Source organism: Pogonomyrmex barbatus, unplaced genomic scaffold (genome assembly GCF_055798465.1).
Source record: "Pogonomyrmex barbatus isolate J1 unplaced genomic scaffold, ASM5579846v1 scaffold13, whole genome shotgun sequence".
NCBI classification, from domain to species: domain Eukaryota; kingdom Metazoa; phylum Arthropoda; class Insecta; order Hymenoptera; family Formicidae; genus Pogonomyrmex; species Pogonomyrmex barbatus.
The window spans coordinates 2,464,711-2,476,874 of record NW_028297109.1 but is presented as its reverse complement, the minus strand read 5'-3'; the positions used below and the strand labels follow the sequence as shown (position 1 = coordinate 2,476,874).

The 12,164-nt window shown below is 41.3% G+C and overlaps 2 protein-coding genes across 3 annotated transcripts in view; both read right to left on the bottom strand.

Annotated features, from left to right (window-relative positions):
- nAChRalpha1 (nicotinic acetylcholine receptor alpha1) overlaps positions 1 to 6,629 on the bottom strand; it is a 220,865-nt gene extending 214,236 nt beyond the window's left edge. For both annotated transcript variants that reach the window (XM_089072411.1, XM_089072410.1), the window contains exon 1: positions 6,490 to 6,629. The gene's annotated coding sequence lies outside the window, so the exon portion shown is untranslated. The remainder of the gene's footprint in view (positions 1 to 6,489) is intronic.
- Positions 6,630 to 7,112: 483 nt separating this feature from the next.
- On the bottom strand, positions 7,113 to 9,240 carry LOC148937554 (uncharacterized). The gene has a single exon (XM_089072415.1). The coding sequence runs from the start codon at positions 7,509 to 7,511 to the stop codon at positions 7,113 to 7,115; it is 399 nt and encodes a 132-aa protein (XP_088928541.1). The 5' UTR covers positions 7,512 to 9,240.
- Positions 9,241 to 12,164: the final 2,924 nt, after the last annotated feature.

The following is a 12,164-nucleotide window of genomic DNA, read 5'->3' as shown; positions in this document are numbered from 1 at the left end:
ACCTGATTAAACATCTCATATAATTTAACGACGATTTCCGATGAAATAACCTATCTTACGGTCGCAATTGAATGTTAAAATGTAGAAATGGGGCATGATGAGTCTCTTTCTCTTTCTCTCTCTCTCTCTCTCTCTCTCTCTCTCTCTCTCTCTCTCTCTCTCTCTCTCTTTTTCTCTCTTCTTAGGTTCTCTCATCTCTGAAGCTCATCAACACGATAATTAAACTTCATGCATGATCAATTTGCTCACATATTTTTCCCCGTTATTCATCGATCTCAGCATTTATACCGCGAAAGTCGGTCGCTCTATTTGTTACTAGAAAGATGATAACGAGGATTAAACGCATACAATATCTCATAAAGTAAGAGAAATTAAGAGAGTTATCAAACGAAAGATGAATCCTTTCGCCATCGACATTATCTCTCAAGTGGAAAATATGAATTTCTACATGATGTATTTTTACAGAATTGCAGGTAGCCTCGTGCTTTGGTGTAATATTTATTATTGCCTAAAGCTCTTCAAATAATTCAGGCAATTTCATTCATTACTACGGCATTATCTAAGGCGTATCCTTTAACCGTTTATGGGGCAGAAAATCGTTCATGCAAAGTTATATCACCGGAAAAATATAAAACATAAATTTTTTGCCAGACAAGCGCATTTTTTCCCCCCTTTCCTTTGTATCTCTTCTAAGTTGTAAAATATCATGTAACAATCGCCCGCACGTCAACGAAAAAATGTGGAGTGGCGAGGCGATATATCGTCGTGTTATAAAAGAACTTTACGTTCTCTTATTAGTTTAGTTGCTTTCATCGAATGTTTTCTAAAGTTTCTGAATGACGTTGTAATGAAGGGAATCTAAACGTTCGACAATGTCAATATTAGTCGCAATTAGTATCGATGTTTGGTGACCTAGCTTTTATGAAGCCGAAAGGAATTACGGTTATGAAATAAATATGTCACTGCGAACGTTCTGGCAGTTTGCATATCCGATATCAGATCGCGCTTTCACGCGTTCAAACAATATTAATGTTACAAACGGGTTCTACGTTCAACGCAACGTTCAATGCAATCGACTATGCCTATCGACTACCAATTTATTCGATTCTGGTCGCATCTATATGCGGCAATCAATCAAGAAACAAAAAATATTCGTAACTCTTCGAAGAAATTACATTGAGAGGAGGAGAAAACGAGAGAGAAAGAGAGAGAGAGAGAAAAAGAGAGAGATAAATTGAATACATTATGACAAAGTCAAATATAATTCGAATGTAAATTTTATCCGGCAGCACAAGCGCTTATTAGATATGATCATAAATTTGAATAATATCAATATAGTTCCGATCGCTAAATCATATGCCATCAAACGCGGACGGAAGATTGACTGACGATGACAGTTCTCTCGCACCTGGCGGTGCTTCTTGCAACAGCTCTGCATACAAGATATGTCACTATCACTTTGATTAATGTAAAGTCAATTTTTCTTTAGACGAATACACATTCATTATTCACAACGAACATTCACTTTTCGTCATTAAATATCAAAAAAATAGTCAAAATAAATTTGTTTAAGAATTGTTCATTTGCATCATGATTATATATATGTATGTACAAAATACAAATATCATTTTCAATAACACAATAAATTTTGAAATTATTTGTGGACACCCTAATATAAAAAAAAAAAGAAGGAAGGGAGGAAGGGAGAGGGAAGGGAAGAGAGGGGGATAGAATTACAAAAGCCAAATTGCATTATATATATATATATATATATATATATATATATATATACCGCGACGAACTTTAATTAATGAATTCATCGTCATAGGATGACATCGAATGACGACGCTTCCGGAAGTGCCGGCACGTCAGCAGGTTTCGATCGCTCGCATTTCCATAGAAACCTGAGTTCGTTCAACACGCCGGAAGTGTCGTGCTTCATCCGGAAGTGTCACGGCAAGGACGAAACGGCTCGGTCGAGCCGTCGATGAAAACTTTCCATCCCGCACTCATTCCCACGATACTCGTCGAAAATTGAAAAAAAAAAAAAGCCATAGTCCCGCTGTCGCCGACGCTTCCGTGTCGGAACCGTCGACGAGAAACCAACGATTTTTCGCCGTTATTTGTACAAGTTATCGCGGCCTTTGTTGACCAAGGGTCGTTCTTCAAAATTATCAAGTGAAAAGGAAGCGGCGCGCACATCAACGTAGCGTGCACATGACCGACAATATTTCGCGTTGACGCTTTCGGTCGTGATATACAAGCAGTGACTATAAAACTCAAAAAGGGGAACGAGACGCGAAAAGAAAAATAGAGAGGGAGGGAGAGAGAGAGAGAGAGAGAGAGAGAGAGAGAGAGAGAGAGAGAGAAGGGAGAAAGCGGGGGCGGGGGGAAGAGAGAAAGAGGGGGGGGAGGGGGAGAAAATTCGTGACACAAATGCAAACGGATTTATTGTACACGTAGGGACGATGACAGAGTGCACTTTAAATTCTGCCCTAAATCGAATCCACGGGCAACACATGCAAAGATATAACATCGACCTCTAAAAGCTCGATCGCGCGACCGCATAATGAAATTCTTTTTATATATCGACAAGAGTAGTCGGAAAGATGTCACCGAATTTAACTCTCGAGACATTTTGTCAAAAACAATTGATGTGAGCTGTTTATATAAAACAAAACTCGAATTTTTCACTCTTAAAGATTAATGGTAAAATTTGGTAAAAACCTTGCCATATACGCAAACACAATTGAACTATTTGAAATTCCACAATAGATACAGAAATGATGGACATAACTTTAGCTATACGCTTTTGTGGAAACAATAACCCGTAAGGTATAGACTAAGATAGCGTCTGTAATTTAATATTGGAGAAAGATACAGAATATGTGTGAGTTTGGCTTCTATACCCATCAATTTCCCGTTATTTTCACGATAAAAATAGCGGGTATCATCACGTTTTGTATTCCTCTATACTCTGTCCGCAAACATTTCATGTTTACAATCTAAATAAGTGGTGTCCTGTGGCATGACACGTGTCAGAAAGGAAGAAGTATGATACTAGAAACTGAAAATTGTACATTATTTCTATGTCATCTTTTAATGCAAGCCATCCTTTTATCACACGGAAAGGAAGTGAATATAAATAGCAGAATTTTATTATTTACTGTCAGCCACCGAAACTTGTCGCCTTTTATTACGCGCGTCAGATGTATACGTCAATGTCAAAAGATGGTAGTAATCCTTCAGATATACTTCATTACTTCCGTTACACATTTTGTCACATTTTGTTTGCAAAAATAAAAGCAGTAACTTTAGAATGCGTGCGAAGGTATCATTTCACTTCTAAAATAATCAATGTTCAGTATGTTGTAATTCACGTATTTTTATTTTTTTCTATAAAATGAACTAATATCGACCGAATGGAGGAAAAAATTTTATATTTACCACGTTATTCAATGTGTAATGTTGATAGAAAAGCGATTCAATGAATAACATGGAATGCGGATAATCAAATAAAGATTTATGAAACGTTCTACCGTACAACTCATCGTCTGCGCAGACAAAAATATCGATACACTCATCAATAGTAGATGGATAACAGACATTACGTATATTCATTGCGGAGCACTGCGTTTTCGAAAATGACAGAATCGCTCAAACTTTTTGCACTTTCAGAAATCTTTGGCCACATCAATTAAAAGCAATTTCATAACTCAAACAAATCTCAACTTGGTTCAGTCACGTCATAAAAATGTCAAGCAACATTTCAGATATTTTTACAAATTTTGTAATTTCTCTTTCTTATTATCGATAGAAAGGAATATTCTTCATTAGCGATTATTTAAAACAATAAAGAATATATTTGTTTAAACACGTATAAAGAAATATCGAGAATTTTCTTTAATATATGAAAAATTTATTAAAAATTAAACGAGGCCATGAGTAAATATAAGAAAATTAAACGCTAAACATAAATTTCAATTTTGTTAATTTTGTTAAGATTCAATGTAAATTTAAAATATAACAAGTTTTTACATAATGCATAGCAATAAGTTTCAATCAACTATGATTAAATATCCAATAATATAATTATCGTCTCAAATAATAACACATGAACATAATAATTCTTGTTTCCATCCAAAAATTAATTAATTAATCAATTAATTAAATAATCATTACAATAATCATAAACAGGATATAAAATGGATATAAAATAACTATGTTATTTTAAAAATATATAAATTAAGAATGTAAAAATTATTTCTCTTCTTATATAAAATTTTAATATGTTTTTAATATGTTATATTATATACAAGACATTTAAAAATAAAGAAATAATTTTAATAAAGTTTATTTTTTCATTGTAATTAATTATTTGTATATATATTAAGGCAATAATAATTTTGATGTAATTAATAATCTAAAATAAAAGATTTATGATCAAGCATATAATAAAAAAATTATGTATATTTTTTATTAAATATTATGAGAATTTTCTTTTGTGAATTTTAAATTAAGAGTTACTAGAAGAGATGTTTAATATTAAAAAATTAGAAGGTAACGATAAATAATAATCTCTTATAATAATAATAATTTCTATTAAAGAAACTTCGTCCCAATCAATTCAATCGAATTGGCTTTGTTAAAAATCTATCATTAGAATTGGATCTTTTTGTTCCACGACACTGTCGTGTATGGGTACATGTAAGATATTAATGTAAGAACGAGAAATGGGGTTTGTTTTAAAGGAACAGCTGCGGACGATTGATCTGTTTTGGAAAAATCTTAAATCACCGCGAACGTGTAAGAACCGAGCGGGTGCAGTGGAAGTAGAAGAGGGAAAGAGAGGTCGGACAAGCGTGGCAGGAGGACTACGCCCAGGCCCTCTCTCCGCCCCTTGAAAGCACTCCGACGTTTTCGCACGACTCCGTAGGAGCTTTCGGGTGGCTTTTCCTGGAGAAAAGTTCGGGGGAAGAGGCAATTTATCCTTCGCCTCGAGTAAGGACACGGGCGTCGCGGAAAAATAACCTCGACGTGTATTTAACTAGAGGGGCTGAGCTCGATCGATCGATCGTTCATTTTTTTCTCACGCGAGTTACTCGAAGTCATTCGTAAGTGAAACACGCGGAGTCTCATCTGGCGTTTTAATTGAAATCAGAGAAGCATTAAATTGATAATCAAATTATAGCAAACTGACAGCGAGCCTCTCTATTGTGCACACTGACATGTCTGAATCTCAGGGAAGTGAAATAAAAGTATGTATGAGAAAACGACAGATAAAAAACGGTATCGATCGAGATAATATAATTTATACCAGTCCTGTGTAATCGACCATAAGGAATGTCGATAAAATCTATCTTTCAGAACGTATTGTAATGAATAATAACAGATCTGTAAAGTTTTATGAAAAAATATCGAAAAAGATTAAAACTACATTTTTTATTATAAAACATTTCTGTATCATAAGATTTATTTATTCAATGTTTCACACCTAATTCTATAAGTACGAAAGTCCAGAAGATTCTTCAAAAATTATGCTACGAAAATTAAGTGCGTCTAATAACCATTACTGATAAAATCGATCATAAAAGAAAATAAAAAAAGCATTTTAAAGCATTTTAAAGAGAATCTTTTTAAGAAATGCTCAAAAGAAATCTCCGTTTGACATAATAATAAAAGCTAAAAAATTTATTATGAGAATTTGTCAAATTTATTATTAGCTGTGACTTAATCTCGTTTCTACATTGTTATAATATATGGACTTTTAATAAAAAATTATGTACAATATTTTATTCTAAATGTAGATGTTTTTATGTACTAAAAATTATTCTTTACTTTCATATTTCTGTCTCCTACTATGCCAAAAACATTTGTCAAAATAAAATATATAATTTATATGAATTTGTATGTATACATATTTTTAAAATTGTTTAAATAAAGCTGACAGCTTATTTGATCGGAAAAACATCTGTTTTCTGAAAACAATTTTTAGTTCGATTATTGAGTAACTGAAAAAACAATTACATGTCTAGCTTAAATTGATTTTCAGATATTTTCTGTCATTATTGACATTTCATAACAATAAAGCATTTTTATAGTAGCTTGGTGTAAAAAAATCAATCGTCGAAATATCGATTAATATTCTAAATAATTCATTTTTTTTTTTACAATTCTGATTTACTAAAATATCCAAAAAGTTGTGGTTTCGATGCAGGAAATGTAACTTTGAAAACTGATTTAAATTAATGATATATTCTTAATTAGCACAGTATGTCGATTTAATAAATACCACAAAGATATATCAAGAGAGAAGCAGATTAAGTGATTACGGTCAGCGTCGAGACAGACGGTACGTTCACCGCAGGCGATAACGAGCGTTTCCGCGACCGTTTTAAAAAGGCAATCGTGAGGAACGGCCATTTCCAAGTCACACATCCCTACGAAGGGAGTGGGCGATAGATATCAGGGCGAGAGAAGCGTACTCACGTTGCTATCCCGGCGGGTGGGCACATTGCCCGCGGGCGTCGATGAGGAATAACGCTGAAGGACGAGCTACCGTATCCCGGGCGTCCTATGAACCGAACACGAGGACTTGGCGCGCCGTGCCGATTTACCCGCAGCAGTCCCCAGTCCTCGCCGCGTGGACGTAACGCACCCGCACATATCCCCGACGTCGTCTCGCACGTCGTCGTCGTGGTCGTCGTCGTTGTTGCTGTCGTCGTAATCGTCGTCGTCTCCGTTACCGTCGCAGTCGCGATCGCGGTCGCGGTCGCGGTCGCGGTCGTCGTCGCCGTCGCGCACGTCGTCGTCCGGCGACGTAACGGCAATCGTAACGGCAATTGGTCGTCGGGACGCGCGCCCCGTCAGCCGGGTAATGGCCTTCGGTAGTTACTCGGCGGTCGACTGCACTGCGGGTACGCGTAGGCGAACGGCCGGCCGGCCGGCAGTAATAACCCGTGACACGAGGGATCGGTAGACGGCGCACCACCACACCAGCACCCACCAGACGCACCACCGACGGATATAGATAGCCCCGAGAGAGGAAGAGATCCGGACGGCACAACAGCACTGCTTCTAACGATTGAGGAGACGCGCGACCGTTGCCTCCGCTACCAGGTCTTCGACGGCCCGAGGAACGAGGAACTTCCGGAGGCAGCGACAACCGGGGCGAGCACAACTGCCATCTTCAACATTGTCGTCAGTGTCGCGAGGATCGTCGGCATCGTCGTCATCAGCAGCGGCATCTTGCTCGGCGTGGACGTCATCTTCATTTTCATTTTCATCACCATCGTCGTCGTCATCGTCGTCATCGTCATCATTGTCGTCGTTGGGTTCCTCGGTAGTGGCGCGATCCTCGTGCTGACAGTCCCAGTCGTCCTCGCAGCGATCATCGGCTCGACCACGGTCGTAATCGTGCTCGCGACAATCGGATTCGCGCGCGGTCTCCTCGATCGTCCCTTCGTCATGCTCGTGGGACGGGAATTCCGTGACGCGGGCCAGCTCGTCATACCCCACGGAATCCAGCGGCCCCTGCCAGCAGCCGCCAGGTCGACGACTGCGGACTGCTACGACCTCCCGGTGCTGCGCCGATCGGAAGTTCCACCCGACAATACCGACAACCACTACCGCCACTATCAACGCCGTACGTACGGTCGCAACGATATCGCGCGCGGCGACAACGACTCCCTTCCGCCACCACCGTCCCGATCTCTCGATGATTCTTCTCGTACTCCCCGCCCTCGACAACGGGTTCCAGTTATTTGCGAGCGACGATGCGGCACGCGCGGCAGCCCGCATAAACGGCGGCCGCCTCTTCCACGAGGCCGACGACGATCATTCACCTAGAGAGCACCTACCACTACACCACTACTACCTACCACCACCACCACCACCACCACCACCACCATCGCCACCGCCACCCTGAAGCCACGCTGACCTCCTACTGACTTTCGTCTCCTCTCTGACACACCTTTCTTCTCACTCCCCTTTCACCTCCGATCTTCTCTCCCTCTCTCTTTCTCTTTCTCTTCCACCCTCTTCCTTCTTCTCTATTCTATCTCCTCTATCCTCGCTTTTTCTCCCGGTCTGCTCGCATATCCGGAACATCTATCCAACCAGGCGAAACGCCACTACGCCGGCGGTACGTCGCATTCCGATAAACGTCGGATACCGCTCGAGCTCTTCTTTCATGATTCCGGCCGTTGTTTCGAGCTTTCGCTCGCGACACAACGCACAAGCCACCGCCACCGCTACTTGAGCTTACACCGCACCTCTCGCGATTGTTGCCTGGCCCGACATACAGTGCTCCACTATTTCCACTCGCAATCCGCTACCGCCTGTCCCGTTCTCCCGGCGGTTGCAAGCCGCGCTGAACTCTCTCTCCCTCGACTATCTACTCGATCTTCTTCTCGATCTCTCCCTCCTCGGTGCCGTGTTTCACGCGCTTATGTGCATGCGTGTTCACGCGCGCGATTACGAGAGTCCCGTGTAAGGACGCTTATGTACGTGCGTGAGTACATGCGTGCGTACGTGCGTATATCACTTAGTCACTCTCTCTCTCTCTCTCTCTCTCTCTCTCTTTTTCTCTCCCTCTCTTTCTCTTTTTCTCTCTTTCTCTTGATACGTGCGTTTTCCCGATCCTTGCACCGCTGTGAGTCCTGCACCAGGAAGTTGTGTCGGTGCAGCAGGCAGGCACTCCCAGGACGTGTCTCTCTCTCTGACAATGTTCCGACCGAGCAACCCACCTTAGCACTGACGCTCTGCCCGTTTCGGGGGGTGTTGTGGCGAGAGCCGTGCCTCTTTCTCTCTCACACTCTCCCTCTTTCTCTCTCTCTCTTACCCGCAGACTCTCTCTTTCTTCCTTGCTCTTCTATCCCCTCGTCGAGTATCATCTCGTTTCCTCCCTCACAGTCTATCAATCCCTCTCTCTCTCTCTCTCTCTCTCTCTCTCTCTCTCTCTCTCTCTCTCTCTCTCTCTCTCTTCCTCCCTTCGTCTCTCCTACCCTACGTCGCCTCGTCGTTCTCCGCTCCACGGCTAGAGTCTCTCTCCACGGTTAGAGCCCCGCCGCACAAGCTATCCTGCGCCCCGGGAGCCAATACCAACCCATGTGGAAGCCCCGACGCGAAATGTTGGCGATGATTTGCGAAGTCCGCCGAACCTAGCCGAGCCAGCACCCCACTCGTCCTCCTGACACCCTACTGCCGAGGGTGAGCCAGCGAGCACCCTACCACGCAGGTGCCGCCCCTGAAAGCTCGCCAAGCCCGCAAAACACGACGACGCGCGGCCATGTGGCAGCACCGACAGGACCGTCTACGAGAACGCTCGAGATGCAGCGAGCCCGCACGATTCGCCCTCGATATAACGCGAGACCATGTGGAAACCTCGAGGCGGCGACGCGCCGACAGGAACGTACGCGCGTTTTGCGGCCTGGTCTCTTCATCCCCGAGTAGTTCGAATGAACGCGAGATTACGCGATGCTGATGCGAAATCGCGCGATCCGTGCGACGCCCGCTCGCGCGATATTGTCGTCGATTAATTAAAATGATTGAAATTCGCTTGACTGTTGTTAACAAAGACTTGGCCCATTCATACATAGATTTGGATCAATCATACGGAGATGAACCATGTGTCAAGTTGTAGAGCATAAAGATTAATTTAATTGCTCGAGTGCATAATAACTTGAACGGTTACAGATCAAAGGTACGACCTCAATGTAAGGTATATTAATTTTGGTATTTATTCTTGCGAGATGTTTTTAATCAACTGGATGGACTCTTTTATTATGTAATTAAAAATACTTCTAGATCCTTTTTTCATCCATCCCCTTCCTCCCCACAAGATTTATTTCTGCATCCAGAACATCTCCTTGCGGTGACGGCGGTAACAAGCAAATGCTGCATATCTTTCGGTGTAATTTTTTGAGTACATTTTACTGATTTAGTGAAGTCCCTCAGCGTTATATCATCATGGCAGAAAATCGGAATCAGTAATGTTCATGAAGACATTTCTAGAGTCCATTCTGGAGAGGAAGATAAGCGGCGAATGTATTCATACTGTAGATTGCTATGTTCATATCATGTCATTTGGCATTTAAGATATGCCAAATATCTTCTTGAAGACATACGGATATCTTTTAGGGATGTTAGTGACATTTTTCTCAGCATCTATTCTATTATTATCTACAGAATAGTAACTATACAATGATAAATGTGCACGATTGGTCCAAAATGGGCAAAGTTCTTTGGCGTCAAACGCTTTCATACCATTTTGAAGCGAATATCTTGATTTTAATAAAAACATTATTTGTAACAATTAGGAAAAGGTGAAATATTTCAGGAATATTCACTTCGTCATTTAAAGTAAATTATGGATATTGTCGTCCAATATGATCAAGTATGATCTGAGATGATTGTAACAATTCAATGAACGCACAAAGGCATTTCGTGCAAGAGCCGAGTTCCATTACTTGATTATCCGCTTTTCGTCGCCCTCGCATTCCAAAGTGGAATGTAAAATAGTGAGAGTTGAATCCTTTAAACACAGAAATCTTCGAAATGCGCATTGTAATGTGAAAAGATATTCGATCATCAAGCTTTACTTTAGCGCACAGTATTACAAAGTAAGCCATTTGCAGCCATAGCACGAGGATGGTCTTATGGTCTACGCTGCATATTAATCTCCATCCCTCTTTAGATCAGAAACCCGAAATTTGCAGATAGATACTGCTTTTTACTGCGGCAGCATTGTTAACGGTAACTCGTCGAAGTGACAAGAATTCAGGCGAATAATTAATGAGACGATTATGCGCCAAAAAGTTGGCCGTTCACGCGATATTCGGCTCTCGGTAGAAAAGGCCGACTCGCGTACGGCACTGAACACGAGGTTTGCCGAGAATCAGCGAGCCGTCCCTCTCCGTATCCTCTCTCTATTCCTCAGCATCTCTATCTCTATCTCCCTCGCCTCCCTTTCTCCTGCTCTAGTCTGTGTGTTCAGCAACCCCACGTCTTCCCCTGGCCTCCCCATCGTTGTTCTCTCCACGAGGTATCCTAGTCGATACTGACACTGGCGGTGCGAGGTCGACTCGTCAGAGGGTGCTGAAGGGAGTGCAGAAATGGAGACGGAACGCGGGGGGATGATGCGAAAGAGAAAAAAAAATAGGAGTCGCTTCCCAATCTCATCCCCTTCGCCACTCGGGTGTATACGTTTCGTTCGTGTCCCTCTGTCAATCTATCCTGATCCGGCTTTCCGTCTGTCGCGCCGCCGGACTCGCACTATGAAAACCGGATGCCTCATCCAAGACCTCCGGACGTATCGAACATAACTTCAGGCTCTTCAGGCTTTTTCCTATTTCATCGTGTACTTTTGTATTACGTATCACGCTCGCATTTACGCGTGCAACAACAGCATCGGTCCGCGACTATTTACGGATATTCATTAGACACGGGTGATTTCGATGGAGTCACATAATACAATATTCAATCGCGCGTCTTCCAAACTCATTTTGTATTCTTACTGACGACATATTCTATATTAGAATCACCGCGCATCCGACACGGACGTATTGAGCGTACGCGTTCGCGCCATTTCTTTGACCCGTATTCTGAACGCTAAATGTGGCTGCTTCATTCCGGAGGTTTATTTATGCAATATGAATATCATGTTAGAAACTGAAATAAGCAAGTTATCATGCGAGTGATCACGCTTTTAATCGCATCGAGAGTCAAATACACGATCGAAAATATTTTTTCTTTCTTTTAATTTATTTCTCGCACAGGTAACTTGAAAAGCTATTAAGCTGTAGTGGATTGTTTTAAAATTATTAAGTTTAATGACATAATGAGGAAAGTCTTATAATTGTTAAAAATAAAACATGTTAACGATTTAGAAGTGAATAGAAAGATCTGTCAATGGTTGAAATGAAAAAAAAAAAACAAAAAGAAAAGTAGATATAAAAAGGACATCCACGAAGAAGAAGATCTAAGAAAAATCATAAAGCATTTTCCGATATCTCAAATAGTTTCGAAATAGTTCCGTTCGATATTCTCTCGACGTTATCCGATGTATCAATCCTTTATCTAACTAAATATATGTATATACCTCGTTATACCGCGAAAGATATACGAGTGTCTTTGCGAAAGATTTAAATTTGCAGAGCGCCGCG

Bases quoted from the DNA above. Each gene is read 5' to 3' on its own strand.
- LOC148937554 (XM_089072415.1), bottom strand. From the start codon at position 7,511: ATGACGAGCTGGCCCGCGTCACGGAATTCCCGTCCCACGAGCATGACG.